The sequence below is a fragment of the Schistosoma mansoni genome, chromosome 6 (assembly GCF_000237925.1).
Source record: "Schistosoma mansoni strain Puerto Rico chromosome 6, complete genome".
Classification (NCBI taxonomy): domain Eukaryota; kingdom Metazoa; phylum Platyhelminthes; class Trematoda; order Strigeidida; family Schistosomatidae; genus Schistosoma; species Schistosoma mansoni.
Window position 1 is genome coordinate 12753026 of NC_031500.1, and position 18924 is coordinate 12771949.

The window sequence follows — 18924 nt, forward strand, 5'->3', positions numbered from 1 at the left end:
GGGGGGGGGGGGGAGGGGGGGGGGGGGGGGGCGGGTCCTCTAGGGGAGGGGGGGGGGGGTTGGGCGGGGGGGGGGGGGGGGGGGGTGGTGGGGGGGGTGGGAGGGGGGGGGGGGGGGGGGGGGGTGGGGGGGGGGGGGGGGGGGGGGGGAGGGGGGGGGGGGGGGGGGGAGGGGGGGGGGAGGGGGGGGTGGGGGGGGGGGGGGGGGGGGATCGGGGGGGGGGGGGGGGGGGGGGGGGGAGGCAGTGGGGGGGGGGGGAGGGGGACTGGGTGGGCGTAGAATGAGGGGGGGTAGCGGGTGCGCACTGCTGAGGAGTCGCACAACGGGGACGAAATGGTCATCCATTGCTTCCATGTTTTCTATGGTGGTCTAGCTTCAAATGTTTGATGATCTCAACTAATAAAATTACTATAATATCCACACAACCCCTTCTGATAGTACATACATTAGTTTAAAATGAAGAAACCTTTTATTGTAATTCCTTCCTCTTTTAAAGTCTAATATCAGTTATATATCTACACTGATTGCAAATGTTGTAATAATGAAAATAAGCACATTTATTATGAAAAATATTCCGACTTAATTTATCATCTTTACAACTAAAGAAAAAAAAGCGGTTTTTACAACGAATATTTGATATTAGTCAAAAGATTCTCATTGTAATACCCTGATCTAATTCACAGACAATTTGAAATACATTATACATGAGACAAAAAGAAAGAGAGAGAAAGAGGGGAACATATCACCATGTGGAGAAAAAACGATAGTAAATGGTTTTTAAAGAAAAACAATCTGACATTAAGAATAAGATGTACTAACATTGTAGTATGATAATATAACATAATAATCAATATCTTGTTGCCAAAGTTTCTATCATTGGACAAATCTTATCACCAACACTTAAGATTTATTGAATTCGTCTATAGTTAAGTGTGATTGTAAACTTATGTTATGTAAGAAACTTTAGAATGTTCTTTCTACAAATATCAAGAAGTTAACATTCTTCTATAGTAAATTTTGAAATGTCATACTGATTTATAGTTGTGCGAAAAAGAAAAATCCTCAGATTCGAATTCATTATTACTGTTTTTGTTATAACGTGTGAGTGTGTGCGTGCCCTGTTTGATATATGAACGTGTTGATCTCCGCCGATCAGAGAGAAGTGAATTATCGATCAGAGCTATGATATACAAAAGCCATATGAGCAGTCTTGAGTACTTATCAGTCCTTGTATCTGCCTAGCCCAGCCAGTCAAATCCTAAACATCAATAACAGCCTCTGCAATATAAATCATTATATTTCAAACATACTGGGTTTATATACCAAACAAACTGACTACATCGTACCATAAAATAGAAAATAACATTTGTACAAGATTTAGCCAAATGTGGCTGTGAATAGGGGGAACAGTAATTAGTGAACTGGGGATAACTCAAGAATGGTAAGTCGTTCAGTAGTAGTCTATAGGTCAAAATAAAGCTTATAATAAGAGGGACACGAACATGGATACTTTGGTTACTTATCAGTTATACAATAAATATACATATCACATTAATCCATAAATAGTCGTCAGAGTTACCATTCATAATTCTCCACGGGATACAACAACTTTAATGAAGCCAACTATCCAGTGCTAATATTTTAACAGCATTTTTCTATATATTTGGTTGATTATTAAATTTTAAAGTTCAATTCTATGTTTTTCGTCTTTTTAATGATGATCAAGTTCTATCGATCAAATCGGTATGCGACCACTAGTCTAAGGGACTTAAATTTACGAAAAACATATTGAGATATTACATGGTTACAGGTAGTTTAAAGGAAATCTTGTTTAACTCAGGTGGTGTGTTATTTGGTATTCATCAGTAGATTCAAATCCCACAAGGAAGTCTTTACCCAGAAGGTTATAGGTATGCCTCACTAGTGAATAGAAACTATCAGAAAACTTAGGTAAAGAAGGGTTTTGTATAGACTATCACCAAGTGCCTAAATTTCTTTCTTAAATAGTAATAACAATGATGGTCTAACATTGATTAAGTCTTGATCTCAATAAAAACCTAAGATTTCAATTTCAAATAGATTCACAGAAATTAAAGTTTATAATTTATAAAAGTATTTGAAACTCTTTATCCCTAGACGACTGATCTGGTATCCAAAAGTTTACAAGTTAAACTTCAATCAATTTGTAACAGTATGCAATCATCTTCTAATATATATGATTAGTAACTACCTCACACACAACATAATAACCATGATGATCGTGGAGTTCAACTATATTGCATGTGATACAGTTATCTACTAAGTATATTGAATGATGCTTACAAAGTTTTGTAAATTAATTGAAACTTCCGAATTTAGCTTTTCCTTAATTACTGTTGAAATCATGAGTCAATTGAAGCTACACCACCATCGAAAACCTGGAAGCACTGGATGGCCGTTTCGTCCTACTATGGGACTCATCAGCAGTGCGCATCCACGATCCCGCACTCGCGAGATTCGAACCCAGGATCTACCAGTCTCGAGCCGAAGCCCTTAACCGATAGACCACTGAGCCGGCATCCAACGGTGTTAATTATTCAAATTTAATCAATTTCTTGGGTAAAATTTTCAAAAACAAAAAAAGCATTTAATTATCGAGGTAAAAAAAATTATTTACATTCTAGCCCTATAAGATCCATTTTACCTGGTAATAGTAACTATGTGCCAATACACACACACACATACATACTATCTCCGTATTTATATATAACTTAACAATCATTGAGAATATTGTGGAAAAGGGATTAGATAATAACTTATTTAACAGTTATTAGGTCATCATATAGAAATTGTGTGGAAGGTCAAAAATAAATAAAGAAACTTTATAGAATGATGCAAAACATAAATGATGAACTTGTCTGATAAGAAACAGAAAAACAAAATGGTACAACTTTATGGTCAAACATTGAAAAACAGTAACACTACCAGGAGGTATGAATAATTAAAACATCAGTCAATAAAATATTATTATTACCGGTTCATAAATAACAAATCCTAGTAATGTGTAACTTATGATTAACTGATAATTATTGGTGAATGAAATCAAGCGTAAATATTAAAGTTTGTGAAAGTTAACGTTGACCGGAAAGTGTAAATAAAGAAATAAATAATGCCCTGGTACGATCGAGAGTGGGGAGGGCCCGCCCTCTCTCTCGAAATGCTCGCATACGACCACGAGTATACAGCCTCTACCAGGGAAGTCCTACTCACTGCCTTCTCGTGGCGGAGGAGTTGTTTACGAAATTGAGAGGATGAAAAGCAAATGTCCGGCGCTTCAACAGGGTTTGTGGACATGGAAAGTCCACTTAGGGGAGTTGGAAAACCCTGATTCCAAACCAGTGGTGTACATGGACTCCAGGATCTTGAGGGAACAAATAGTGTATGAATCTAGTGTCAGTCACCGGCTACCATGGGATTGCATCTACTCACGATGTTCCACTGCCTTGTGGATCAGATCTTTAGGTCAAAGGTTCCGAGTGTGACCCCCTGAGAAAACCTACTGCTTCAGTTTGGGCACCTGGACAGTATCATAGCCCTCACACAAATCAAATGAGATTTGTGTGGCGCATATATATATGGTGCCTCTTTGTACCAATGTTCATATGTTTAAATAAATAATAAATAAATTAATTCTAATCAGTTAGTTAGTTTGTTGTAACATAGAATATAGAAATATGTGGACTATATATGAACGAATTGGGTAACAGATTTTTATTTTATTGCATTTATATAAAGCGTTCAAGTTGAAACTTAAAGAATTCGGTCCAATATCAATTGAATTGAATTAGATATTTCTATGTTGAGATAAGAAGTGATCGATATAATTAAGTTTTATTTATATAGTTAAAATCGTTTGACTTCCAATCAGTGAATCATATGCTAGGACCCCGAACAGAATGATTTAGTTTAGATAACCTGATAGCATCTTATTCACTTATTGTTGTTTTACTTGAAGAGAATGGCACTAAGTTCGAGTCTCAGAGTGAACATCAACTCTGAGATGCAGGTACATCCAGCTGACGAGTCCCAAATGGGACGAAACGGGCGTCCTGGATTCCACTGCTAGCCACTATCCATCTTTGCTTATAATAGCATCTTAGTTCAACTATTGTTAGAAAAGCACAATTTAAATTCTTGTGTATCATAGCTTTCTTGTGGGAATAATTTTATAACAAGTTAATTTGTTAATGGTGGAAAAAGGAGCTCTCACATGACCACGTTTACAAAGTCACTGTGAGGAAAGTTCTACTCACTGCCTTCTCGTGGCAGGAGTATTGTTTACGAAATTGAGAGGATAAAAGACAAATATCCACCACCAACTGGGTTGGTGGATACGGAGGATCCACATGGGTAAGTTGAAAACCCTGATTCAAAACCGATTGTGCACATGGTCTCCAGGATCCTGAGGCGACAAAGGGCGTATAAACTTATTGTTGGTCACCGGCTACTACAGGACTGCATCTCCTTACGTCGCTCCACTGCCTTGTGAATTAGACCTTTATGTCGAAGGTTCCGGGTGTGGCCCCCTAAGAAAACCACCTGCTTCAGATTGGGTGTCCATGCAGTATTCCAGCCTCCACAAAAATCGAATGAAGAGGTGTGAAGCATATATATTTAGTGCCCCCTTGTACCAATGTTCATATGTTTAAATAAAAAAACTAATTAAAATTTCCCTATCTACAAAAACAACAACAAAGTATAACATACCTCGTTGGTAAACCAGGGTGTCTTATTCCAAGTGCAGTACGTATATCTTCAGTTGTTAACGCGGCAGCAGCCATCGCAGCTAAAGTTGCCTCAGCCGTACTTGGATCAGTTTGAATTGCAACAGAACATTTATTCTGATTGTCCAAACTATTTACAGGACCAGAATTTGAATTTGGAGCAGATTTTTGTAATAGTTCAACATTTGGATCACGACGGGCAACTTCCACGATAATAGGTTCTTTAGCTGTTTGAAAAGCATGAATTGCCTGTTCATGTGTCGCATTTCTAAGATCTTGACCATTGACCTAATTTGTAATTAAATAAACAAATTGTAAAACATGATTATGTTGAATTTACAGTCAGCTACTAGAAATTTGATCCGTATTTAATTTTTGTTAGACTCACTATTCAATAAAATTAATAAATTGCCGATTGAATGTCTTGATAATTTTAATTCCTTATAAACCAATCTCAATATCACTGAACTGAGAAGGCTTAGAAATCTTAAGCAATAAAATAATAATATCAGAAGGAGTTTTTGTGGATATTATAGTAATTTTAATAGTTGTGAGATAGTAACTCACTGAAGACAATAGTGGATGTGTCCCTCAATTTCGTGGATTAATTGAGGTTAGACATTAACACTGTTGGATGCCGGCTCAGTGGTGTAAAGGTTAAGCGGTCGTCCACGAGACCGATTGGTCCTGAGTTCGAATCTCTCGAGGTTGGAGGAGTCCCACAATAGGACAAAACGGCCGTCCAGTGCTTCCAGGTTTTCCATAGTGGTCTAGCTTCAATTGATTCATGATCTCAACTAATAAAATTTCTATAATATCCGCAAAAATCCCTTTCATAGAAAAATAATAAGAAATATTCATACACTAGCTTTTACAACTTCAGAATTCTGATCGATATTGATAATAAAGTGCACTTAGCTTATGTTTATCTGACTATTAACCTCTTATTTAACCAGTGGCACACACTGATAGATAAAAATTAACATTGGGCAATGATCGAGATTCTCCGTAATCCTAACAGTCTAGAATGTTATTTCCTATAGTCCAGTAACCAGACTGTACTTAAACATATCAAACAGAAATAAGTTTCTATTATCTATCATCATATTCCATACACTCATAGGTTTACCTACATTAATTACCAAACCATAACACAAAACAAATGAGAAATCAAAATTTTTATACACTCAAACCATAAACGATGGAGAACTAAGTAGAGGTGAAATATTAATTAGCAATCACCTAAGAGGGGTTGCGAAATATACCACAATGATTTGTGTCAAACGGGAGTTTGCAATATAGGATATATTAAACTACAGTAAACTAATTATTCAATAACAAATTAGTAAAAATATATGTAGCAGTGTGGTGTGGGTTACTTATATCCACATAAGTAATATTTAATGATGGTCGGACAGAGAAGGTATTTCAGTAGAAGATAGATAACGAAAGAATGGGAATGAAACTCAATTGGTATGAAAATGCATGAACAATAATAATCGGAGACGCTGTGGTGTGAGCTACTGATATCAACATAAGTAGTATATATGGTGAGTAGGGAATAGAATATCTGACAGCAGAAGATTGAGAAGATCAAGAAGAGAAGAACAGAAATAAAAAGCAATTTGTGTGAAAATCCAGGAACAATGAAGCCTGAGGCAATTGAAGAACATTTTGCAAATAGTGTATCATAGCATGGTTTTTGTATTTTGCCAAGTAACGTTGTAATTTGTGCTGAATACGTAGTTGGTTGTCCTCACCTGTGTTCTCATTCAACAACGCTAGACTGATATTTGCAGAAGGAACGGTGAAGGTTAAGACAATTGATTGATAGTTTTGTAAATTAACTATTTATGATATGGTTCTCATATTTTAGTGAGATAGTCTGTAATTTTGTGCCTAAATACATTAGATTATCCTCAATTGTCTTCTTGTTCACTACAGCAGATCTACTTCAAAATAGCTCTAAGGTTTATCAACTTCTTTAATATCAGTTCAATTCTAACATTATACATCAACATGAATCTTTCCCATCATCATTATGAATGATCATCTAATAACATGAAAATGATCTACTTATATAATGTAGATCAAAATTGATTTGATATTGAATGATAAACAAAAGTTTATTATCACAATTGATTGTTCACTGGGTGGTGATCAATGTCATGCGTGTCAAGTCCTTCTTAGTTCTGATCTAATGCCATCGATTAAGTTGCAATGTGTCTAATAGTCTAGGTGGCTTGACACTGCGTGCTCTATGTTAAGATAAGATGGTGGTTAGAGGTGGTCAACAGGAAACTCTGTACCGGGGTTTCGTGCTACTTGGCACTCGTCAGCAAGGTGTACCTGTGATCTTGAGGAACTGGTAGTTGCTAACGGATTCGGTCCCGTGTCATTCAGCTTCACAGTCATAGACGCTACCACTAAGCTATTCGGACCGCGACCAACCTCCTGTAGGACTGAGATGTAATCACAATTGATTGATCACTGAGTAGTGATCAATGTCTTTCATGTTAAGCCCTTATTATCCTTTTCTTTTATTATTTAAGTTAGATACCTATAAACTTATGTAAAATCACTTATTCCTAATTTTAAGACAGTGACTTATCTGTGTGTGTGTGTGTGTCTGTGCGTATACAGAGTCCATAATGTTAGTAATTTACTTAACAGTTTCCCAGTAATTGATAACTATTTTTTTCGTTGTTTTTTATTCACTTACGAAAGAAAAAAAAGAAAAAAAAAAGATTCATGTAACCATCTGGTTACAACCTAAGCTCTTATGTCAATACATTATTCACTATATCTACGTGTTGAAAATATTAAAGAAGAAAAAAAGAAAAGACAGGTTGGTTGCATTTAATTAAAAAAAAAACAACCAAAAAATTTCTCACTGATTATATATATCTAAACAGTTTTCTTTTATAATATACAACTGAATGGAGTGAACAATTGTGTATACCTGTGCATAGAAACACATATATGCACATATGTGTGTATGTATGTGTAATTATGCACCATTGTGTGCTGATATAACCATATGCTTATGCATATCATTAACTGTGTATATATTGTCTATATATATGTATATATATATATATATATATATATATATGTATATATATATATGAAATGATTTGTATGTACAGATTATTCCCGCCAATAAGTAACCATCTAACACCGATTCATCAATGATCAATGATTCATTATAGTACTAATTTAAGGAGAATGAATAAAACAAAAAGTTAAAACATATACTGGTGCCATTTTAAATGCTACAAGTGAATAAATAAATAAATGAATATTGAAAATTGAACAAGCTAAAATGTTATTCATTGTTTGAATGAATGAATTGTTTAAATTAAGTTTATTTTATTAAAATCAAAAAAAAGAAGCCAAACACAATGGTTAACTGTATACAATACGGTTTGTATCTATGTATATATATTGAACAATTCAGCTGGCGACATTGATATAAAAAAAAGGAAATCTCAATTACTTCTTTAGTTTATATATATAGATATATGTTGATTAGAAAATTCATTTATATTTAATAACAGAGGGTTTGGAAGATAGAAAAAAAAGACGATTAAGTCACTCTCTCTCTCTCCGTCCCCCTCTCTCTCTCTATCTCTTAAAACTGTGCCGCTTCACTTTTGATACACATGTTACATAACCAAAAAGAAAGGCTAACTGATAATATTTATAAATTTGATCGGTATATGCCTTTGTAGTGTTTAATCTTTTTTAAGTGGATGAAGACTAAGGTTTATGTTAGTCACCTAGTTTCATAGTTTGAGATACTGATGTTAAGATATTCAAACTGCGAATGACCTCCTATGATGTAGAGATATTTACAATTAAATGGTCATTGCGTGTGTGTGTGTCGTTTTAGCGCTGACCGAATTAAATTGGTCAATTTGCAAAACTAAGCTACAGAATCTACGTTTCCTAATGATTATCTTCATCTGCTTTGAGTTTCAAGAAATCATGCAATGTTGAATAACTGGTGTTCGCATTACAAATTCTACAATGAACTAGATCGATACCAACGGGAAAGACAGACATAACATTGGTCTCTACTCAATGATCAATCAACTATATGCAGTTATTACTATCAATGAAGAAAATAAGCCTCTCCTTTAAATCCCAACTCAAAGATTTTCAACCTAACGTGTCAAATATAATGACCCAATAAGATCATTGTTTACTCATATATTACTTATTCAAGGTTTCTTGTATGATGACAACTAGTTTTGGAGATTTGACTTAGACAAAAATGAATCATTTACAAGAAAACTTTACTGGGATTTACAATAGAAACGCTGATCATTTTACAGTATTTTGAACACTTTTAGAGACATGTAATGATTTCGTGTACAATTATTGGCCATCACAAACAACTTCACTGTTACAGTAATCGAGACATTCAATTAATCAATCAAACTTCCTAGCTAACACTCGTTAAGTTTAAAAGCGATAACCGTCCGAATGCATATATATATATATATATATATATATATATATATATATATATATATATCCGTTGGCCAGATACCATCAGCCTACAGTGTGAGAGAATAAACCACCTTCTACCTAGAGAAGAAACTAGGAAAAGATGGTAAAGGTGGATAGAACTTTATTGTGGAAATCATCAAACTGAATCATGAGAAAAGCGCTAACTTGGAATCCTGAGGGGAAGCAGAAAAGTGGAAGACCAAAGAACACACTATGCTTAGATTTGAAAACATACATGAAAAGGTTGAATATCAACTGGAAACAACTGGAAAGGATTGTTCAGGACAGAATTGGGTAGAAGATGATAGTGGGCACCCTATGCTTCTCAACGAGAGTTAATAGGTGTAATTAGGTAGTAGTAGTAGTAGTATATTTATATGTAAGATAATAATTAACGATTTCGGTTAATATTCCTGAAAATTAATCATTATTTGACTAGTAAAACTATTCATACAAATAAGCGCATAACAAACTTTCTAATATTTCAATCCGATTTTATTATACATAGTTGTTTTTTTAGCAGTTGAGATAATGAGTCAATTGAAGATAGGCCACCATGAAAAACCTAGAAGTACTAGACGACCGACAAGTCCTAAGTTCGAATCTCGCGAGGCGGGATCGTGGAGGAATCTCACAACAGGATGTAACGGTCGTTCAGTATTTCCAGGTTTTTCATGATGTTCTAGCTTGAAATGACTAATTATCTTAACTATTAAAATTACTATAATATCCAAAAAAAACCCTACTGATCGTTGTTTTTTACTTTAAAGTAACGAATTTTATTAAACTTATCAGGACTCAGTAGCTAAGTGGATAATGTGATGGCGTTTGAAGCGGTAGGTACTGGGTTCGAGTCCCAGAGTGAACATTAACTCTCAGATTCGCTGAATCAATGGACTTCTATCTCGTTTAAAACAAATCTATTTCCACCATTGAAAATGTATGTTTCTTTAAAAGGACTATTTTTTCTTTAATTAAGGAACAACTAAGTGATTAACTAGAAGAAATATTTGTGAGATCATTAATTTCGATTAAAATTTCACATAATTGAATTAAGTAATTATCTAATTTATATCATAACTGTTTCCCATCTTCTTTCTTACTTAACTATCAGACAAAACAATTAATATTGAAATTTCCATAGCTTAGAAGATCGACTAATGGTAGTTGAACAGTTAATCGAAACCAGAAAATATTGGATATCAACAAGTGATATTATAAAATCATTTATCAGTAGTAGTATAAATGACCAATGGACTTCAATCATTTTAGGTATGAGACAGTTAATCATCGATAACACTGGAAGATAATTGTAAAATATCATTAATTGAATGACGTAAGAAATACAAATCAATTAATGTCGATTCCATTGTTTGAAAGTTAAGTGATCAAGGAGAGAATTGAATATCTTCCATTTGACCTATAGTGAAAACTATGAAATCCAACAATTTGTTTATCTTCACTTAGTGTTGTTTTGTTTGAATCTTCCCATCGATGTGTTAAGACTGCAACTGATCAGTCTCTAATAAGCATACGTGCATACTGTGCGTATTGCCTCAATATAGCCTTAATTCACAAGCGTGATAAACTGAGATGGATAGTGGCATATGCTAATTAGAGACTGACCAGTTGTAGTCCTAACACATCGATTGGAAGATTCAAATAAACAACACAAAGTGAATTTAAACTTCACCCCATCGCACAAGCAAGTGGCTATCAGGACTCAGTGGCCGAGTGGATAACGCGATGGCGTTTGAAGTGAGGGTACTGGGTTCGAGTCCCAGAGTGAACATCAACTGTGAGATGCAGGTACATCCAGCTGACGAGTCCCAAATAAGACGAAACGCGCGTCCTGGATTCTACTGCTAGCCACTATCCATCTCTGTTTACCAAATTTATTTATACTTTCGATAATAGTGAAAAAGTAAATGAAATGAAATGTAGCAATGAATGATTATGATAGAATGAATCAATAGGATGATAGAAATTTACTATTTCACTAAGTTAAATTATTCTATAAATGGTTACAGTAGTTAAGTCAATAAGGTAAACATTTATCAATGATGAACTTTATGTTTCATTTACGTTATTATTTATCTTCATAAATCTCAGTATATTTTAAATTTCTGATTCATTTTATAGTTGAAATCATGAGTGAATTGAAGCTAGACTACCATGGAAAACCTGAAAGCGATGGACGACCGATAGATCTTGTGTTAGAATCTCACGAGGCGGGATCGTGTATGCATACTGCTGAGGAGTCTCACAATAGGACGTAAGGGCTGCCCAGTGCTTCCGGGTTTTCCATGGTGGTCTAGCTTCAATTGACCCATGATCTGAATGATTGAAAGTACTATAATATCCACAAAAAACCCCTTCTGATTATGATTCATTTGTTAAATTACTATGTGTAGATTAACAAAGAAACATAATTGTGCAACTTTAATGTTGACATTTAAATTATTATGATGTTTATAGTTTAAAATTTCCTTCAGCATATACGTTATACGCAATGATGGATAATGGCCGGCAGTGGAATCCAGTTTTGTCCAATTTGGGACTCGTCAACTGGATGCACCTGCATCTCACAGTTAATGTTCATTCTGTGACTCGAACCCAGTACCATTCGCTTCAAACGCTATCACGTTATCCACCTAGCTGCTGAGTTCTGATAGCCACCTGCTTGTTCAATGAGGTGAAGATATATTCACTTGTTGTTGCTTACTAGTATCTTCCTACTATTATTTAGGACTGAAATCGATCAGTCTCTAAGATGCAGTTACATCCATCTGACGAGTTCCAATTAGGACGAAACGCGCGTCGAACTGGATTCCACAGCTAGCCATTGTCCATCTTTCCTTAAAAAGCTTTTGACTTCAGGCAATATTGAGGCAGTCCGTACAGGATGTACATATGCCAACTAGAGACTGATCGATTGCAGTCCTAAATAACAATGGGAAGATACAAGTAAACAATAACAAATAAATATATATTGTACATTATCGATAATTATTTTATTGTACATCTAAAGTGATCAAAGTTATAAACTGATAAAAATCAATAATAATAATGATTTTTATCAGAAGGGTTTTTTTGTGGAGATTTTAGTAATTTTATAGTTGAAATAATGAGTCAACTGAAGCTAGACCACCATGAAAAACCTGGAAGTACTTGAGACAATGGTGGACGGTTGCTCAATTTCGTGGATTTTTTGGAGTTAGACATTAACACCATTAAATGCCGACCGGCTCAGTGGTCCAGAAGTTAAGCGCTCGCATGCAAGATTAATAGGTACTGAGTTCGAATCTCGCGATGTGGGATAGCGGCTGCACACTGTTGAAGAGTCTCACAATAAGACGAAACGGCCGTCCAGTGGCTCCAGGTTTTCCATGGTGGTCTAGTTTCAATTGACTTATGGTTTCAACTATAAAACAATGATTTGTCTAATAGTTCTTAGTTTAATTAAAATTTTAGCTCAACTAACTGAATATTAAAAAGAAAAAGATTTTCTTTTCTTGTTTCAATTGAAAAGATAGTACAATTAGGATACATCAGTAGGTCACCCATATAGTTCACTTGAATAGCTATTAACTAAGAATAACTGAAATGAAAAGATATGGACGATTGAATTGTGTTTCATTGGTTCATATTGATAATGATTGTCACTTTATAGGTCAGCAATGTTCATTGTTTCAAAGTGTAGATTATGAAAGAAACAAATTTCCAATTCTCTTTACTCTTATTTACACATTTCCAAGGTGATGATGTAACATATGTTCTAATATAGATATTATCTATCATACAAATGTATAATTTCAATAATTTATTAAAATTGATTTCATGTTTTTGTAACTAGGATGATAGAAAGAAATAATTAAATTGGGGGTGGAATGTACGACTTCCTATGGCTTCTGCTATATGAAGGAGACGGGAACGAACTCCGTTGGGAAATGATGGAAGTATACGATAGATCACTTGAAATGATTTCGATTTATCTACATTATGACTACTATTAATTAGATGTGCCAAGATAAAACTGGGTATTGTTAAAATGGCAAATTCACTACCCCCACTCCCTAAACTAATATATGATCAGTTACATTTTATCTTATGATTTGTTTATACAATTCAATCAATGTCCATGCACACAAAGACGCACACACACACAAACGGGCAAAATATAAACCTTTACACTGTTTCTATGTTTAACTATATAACCTGTAATTCATGATAGACACATTTATATTAGATCATCATGTAAGAAGGTAAATGAACAACAGCAACTAATTAATTGACAGTCATTCATTATCAAATTGATTATGATAAACTGTCTAAACATTACCAGTAATAATAATAATAAACAGAAGTTTTTCCCTAAAATGTATTTTTGACTGATAGGTATTCTAGTTAATGTCAAGTGTACAAAAATAAAGTACAGTAAAAAGAAAACTCTAAGTGAAGTGATAAGTAAGAATATACTACTGGCAATCTATCTATCTATCTATCTAGCTAGCTAGCTAGCCAGCTAGCTATAAATGTATTTAGGTATATTACAGTATTGTATATAGTGTAACTATTCTCTTCCGATTATCTTCAATGAATCGTTTCTCGAGTTGAAGAAGATTGAAGAGAATAATCTAATATTTATTCAAGATAGAAAATAGTATCATTCATTTCAATCCAGCTAACATGTCTATTCCATGGTGGTCTAGCTTCAATTGACTCATGATCTCAACTATTTAGTATTCTTATATTCACTTGGATATCTTTTAATCCGAGTAGTATTTGTTATTCGGTTTATTATATTGGGTGAACTACTCTTCCGCTTATTATCTTCATGATTATGGATTAAGATATGTTAGGATCATTGAGTAATAAATGAATTTTCAATTAAATGTGAGATATCGAACTAAAGGTACTCATATACAAAGATGGATGGTAGCTAGTAGTAGAATCCAGGACGAATCAATTTCAGTTCTAAACACCAATGGGAAGATTCAAGTAAACAATACCAAGTGAATTCAAAGTTAATTAATTGTTAGAAAAGTAATTATAGATAGTAAAAATGAAAGACAATGAGAGATGAGAAGCGTAAAAGATGATTATTGATTTTCATAGTTGAAATCATGAGTCAATTGAAGCTAGATCACTATGGAAAACCTGGAACCACTGGACGGCCATTTCGTCCTATTTCGGACCCCTCAGAAGTGCGCATCCAGTACCTCGCCTCACAAGATTCGAACCCATGACCTACCAGTCTCGCGCCAGAGCACTTGACCGATAGACCACTGATCCGGCATCCAACAGTGTTAATGTCTAACTTCAACCAATCCACGATGTTTGAGCAACCGTTCACCAATTGTCTTCAGTGAGTTGATATCTCTACAACAGACTTGGTTGAACTCCACTGGTCACTGCTACTCACTAGAACTCAAGGAAATATATCTTGAAATCAGTCACCCCCTCTGATTATTGATTTGACGAGTCTTAAAAAATACTAGGGGGAAGAAACGAAATAGGAGATAACAATTTATAAAATAAAAAAATGAATTTTATGATCATGGGAAAATGATTTGCTTGACATTTGAATTTTGAACAAACAGATCAGGCTTAAAGTAATGAAGTACTAACCGGTTCCTGATCTGTGTTCTTTTTGAACCCAGTTGTCCAACTTTTAAAAAATTCTAACATGATACTGAGATAATGGGCTTAAATAAATAGAGTTAACGAGGTAAAATTGGTGATCATTTTAAATTCACCTTTTAACATTTATAATAATTAATTTTAGTAAGTTCGTCCTCAAAAAGCACACTATGTGTGGTCAATATTAGTGTACTCCGTAAAGTGAAATCAACCTACAGATAAACCTAAATTCCCATCACAAAATTTCGTAAAAGTATGTGAATGGTACTTGTTAAGCCAGTTAATGTAAATAACTAATGACACTATGCAGAGACGTTTACAAGTTAATTTAAGAGCAATTAACATTAATATGATGTGCTTATTTATGATTAACTATCATGTGTGGTAACATTGTTTTGGTCAACCAGGTGTTTAGTTGGATCCGTTGGCCAGACACTATTAGCAACAAGCTACTGTGGGAGACAACAAACCAGATTCCAGTGGAGGAAGAAATCAGGAAGAAGTGCTGGAAGTGGATAGGATACACATTGAGGAAATCATTCAACTGAGTTACAGTGCAAGCCCTCACATGGAATCCTGAAGGTCAAAGGAGAAGAGGAAGACCAAAGAACACATTACGCAGAGAAATGGAGACAGAAATGAGAAGAGTGAAAAACAATTGGATAAAAATAGAAAGGAAGGCCCAGGACAGAGTGGGTTGGAGAATGCTAGTCGGCGGCCTATACTTCATTGGGAGTAATGGGCGTAAATCCTAACCAAATCCAGGTGTTTAGTTCTTGCATCTCATTTAACTAATGTCAGTTGTTTGTTTTACCGTCTGTAATATATAGATTTATCATCATCAAACTAATTAATTTGAAATATATAGACAATAAGTAGGATTTATTGATACTTTGTAGAAAGATGATGGTTTTTTTCTGGACAGTTAGCTATACACTATATATGGCCTTAACCTAAGGAATGAAGGAGCACTAGTGATAATATTAATAATTTGGACCATAAAATTCATTTGTCTTGTCTTATTTGTAAAGATTTCTTATCATCTCAAGAAGTGATTGGCTAAAAATACCTATTATTACTGCACGTTCACTGGTCTGTAGATTAAACACTCACCACAGGATCTGATGGTCCTGTGTTCGTAGATGTGCACTACTATGGAAACGACAGCTTCTTAGTACTTCCTGGATTTGAATAACTATCTAAGATATATTAGTGATGTAAATTATGATAGTCAATAATCTCCACAAATCTCCCATACTAATTATAAATCATATGATGACAATAATACCCTTCAACTTATATCATGTTATACTATCAAGTTGTCAATAAGTATTTACAGCTATTCTATGTGAATAACTCATAAAACATAAAAATATGTCTTCAATAAAACAATATGGAAAAGTTCTCATAATTTAATTTGACTTTTTAATGCAGTGAATGAACTGTAAGTTACCAGCGTGACATTCCATCTAGCCCTCAGTTCTAATTGAACTTCATTAATTATGTTTAATTGTGCACAGCGACTGATCAACAAGTATTGTTCAACTAATGAGTGGTGACCCTAACTAAGATCAACATGTGACTAGTAAAACTTATAAATCAAACCAATATTCACAAAGCCATTTCAATTAAATCATAAGTCAGTTCAGTGATGACTTCACAGCTTTTCTGAAGTTCTATTGATTAGTTATGACTAATGTAGTTTAGATATGTTGAAAGTAAAACAGTTATCACTATTTTCACTGAATGATACGTGAGCTATATCTCTCAAATCGACTGAAATAAAAGTAAACCACCTTAGTGGTATTAAAGGTTAATCGTTCATCATGAGACCTGAATTTCCTAGGCTTAATCCATAGTAAAGTTGTGTTTATGTTATGGAGCACCATACTAAGAAGCAACAGCTATGCAAAAATCTCTGGTTTACTCTAGAACTCTGAGGTTAGCCTATAACTAATGCAACCTATAATGCCGTATTTGTATGGTTTTTTTTCTGAGAATAGATCACTTGTTTTGATCAATTTCAACGTGGCTACTTGTTTAAGATGGTGGAGAAGATTTTGGCGTATTTTGTCACTACTAACTAACAATTCTGTTTACCTGATTATAGTTTAATCATTAATTTGTTAGTTTAATATGCCTATTTATAGAAAATTTTCAATTTAGTTTATGCAAAAAACCTAAATTCATTTTTATATGTTCAATACTGTAAAATATATATTACATTAATGTAAGTTCATACTGGAAGGCGAAATCCGACTAACATGTTCTTGTCGTGCCTCCTGGATAATGGGACTGTTCCCATCCACTCTACCTATAACCACAACTGATTACGAAAGCTACAAAGAATCATTGAACAATTATTATTGGTTCAAAAAGAAATAAAGAAAGATGTAATGATTCTGTCCCCAAAGTTCATATTATTTAATAACAGTATAAAAAATGTTAAACTCTAATGGATACTAATATTACAGTATACTATAAAAATCAGTAATCTCTACAAACCCTCTGCATTTATTAAAATAATAATAATGATATTATTATTGCCTAATAATAATTTCGAGATACAATCCATGGAGTTCTAGTGAAAAGTTGTAATCAGTCAAGTCTAACCATTTCGAGTGAGAGGTAGTTATCTAACAATGACATTAAAAAAATGATTGCACAATATTGTGAAATCACTGGAAATGTAAATATAAACTATCGAATTTGGATCCAATGGTTTAAATGTTAAGGGTTCAACTTGAGACTTAAAGTTATTGGATTCGATCCCCGGTGGGGTCGTGTATACTCACTGTCACTGGAGAGTTATACACCATGACAAGGAGATTATCTAACATTTTGACTTTTTATAGTTTTTTGATTAAGATTTGCCAATGATGTAAACTTTGGAAGGTAGTTGAAATGGTACAATTTATAGTATTTATTTGATTGATCATTATAAACCTAGTAAGTAAAACGTCATTGAAGTTAAAGAAGTCTTATCAGATAGAAACATCTTACTAAATCAGAAGGTTATTTTTTATCATAGGCAAACATCATCTGATAAACAAAGGGTACTGGATGGATGTAAAGACAGCATTTTAAACTATTTAGGGTAGTAATGTAACATCATATTGGTCTCGTAAAATTTCCTCATTTGTAAGTATTTATATGTTCGCGTTATTCTTGAAGTCTACAATCTATCAGTCCTCTTTGACATAAATGCATTCTGAGCTCATCATTTATGTATTATCATTTACTCACAAATATATTTTAGTATGTTGATTATCAGCTACTAGTGGAATCCAAGGCTCGTCAGTGAAATGTACTTCGATCCGTCTTGATGCTCACACAAAAACTCGAACTCAATGCCTTACGCTTCAAAGAGATTGATGTTGAACGCTTAAAGCGATCAGTTACTTTTGAAATATATACATTCTTCAAAAAGGAAAGTACTGGGGTTAGAGTTTTGGTTTAAATATCAACACTTGGTTCCAGTTGTATACATCCAATGAGTTCCAAATTGAACGGGACATCATACCTCAATTTAATTGCAAGCCACTATCAAAACATTTCTTAAATACCAACATCTTTTAGTTATAAATAAGTGTCTAATTCGTCAAGTTACTAGCTTGACTTAGAAACAAAATTTGTATATCAGTTTGACTTATTAACCATTGATAATTATACATGTATCTAATGAGTTAAAACAAAATTATATTTAAAATTTACACTGTTTGATTATAATTTATCTAATATGTATAGACAATTCACTTGATGTTGTATACTTGTATCGTCCCATTGTTATTTAGGACTGCAATTAATCAGTCCATTATTGGTATATGTGCATCCTGTGCAAACTGCCAAAATATTGCCTGAAGTCACAAGCATTATTAGCAAAGATGGATAGTGGCTAGCTGTGGAATCCAGTTTGACGGTTTTTTCGTCCTATCAGCTAGATGTACCTGCGATGGCATTTGAAGCGAACGGTACTGAGTTCAAGTGCCAGATTGAACAT

The 18924-nt window shown here is 34.2% G+C and overlaps 1 protein-coding gene and 1 non-coding gene across 2 annotated transcripts in view; one reads left to right on the forward strand and one right to left on the reverse strand.

Annotated features, from left to right (window-relative positions):
• Positions 1 to 14972, reverse strand: part of Smp_141520 (hypothetical protein) — a gene marked incomplete at both ends in the record, with an annotated part of 68727 nt that extends 53755 nt beyond the window's left edge. Inside the window, 2 exons of the mRNA XM_018798303.1 lie at positions 4747 to 5051; positions 14913 to 14972. Of these exons, the coding sequence (XP_018653258.1) occupies positions 4747 to 5051; positions 14913 to 14972 (365 nt within the window). The remainder of the gene's footprint in view (positions 1 to 4746; positions 5052 to 14912) is intronic.
• Smp_tRNA_00549_Gln_TTG.1.1 lies at positions 10081 to 10147 on the forward strand. Its single transcript has one exon. It is a non-coding gene (tRNA).
• Positions 14973 to 18924: the final 3952 nt, after the last annotated feature.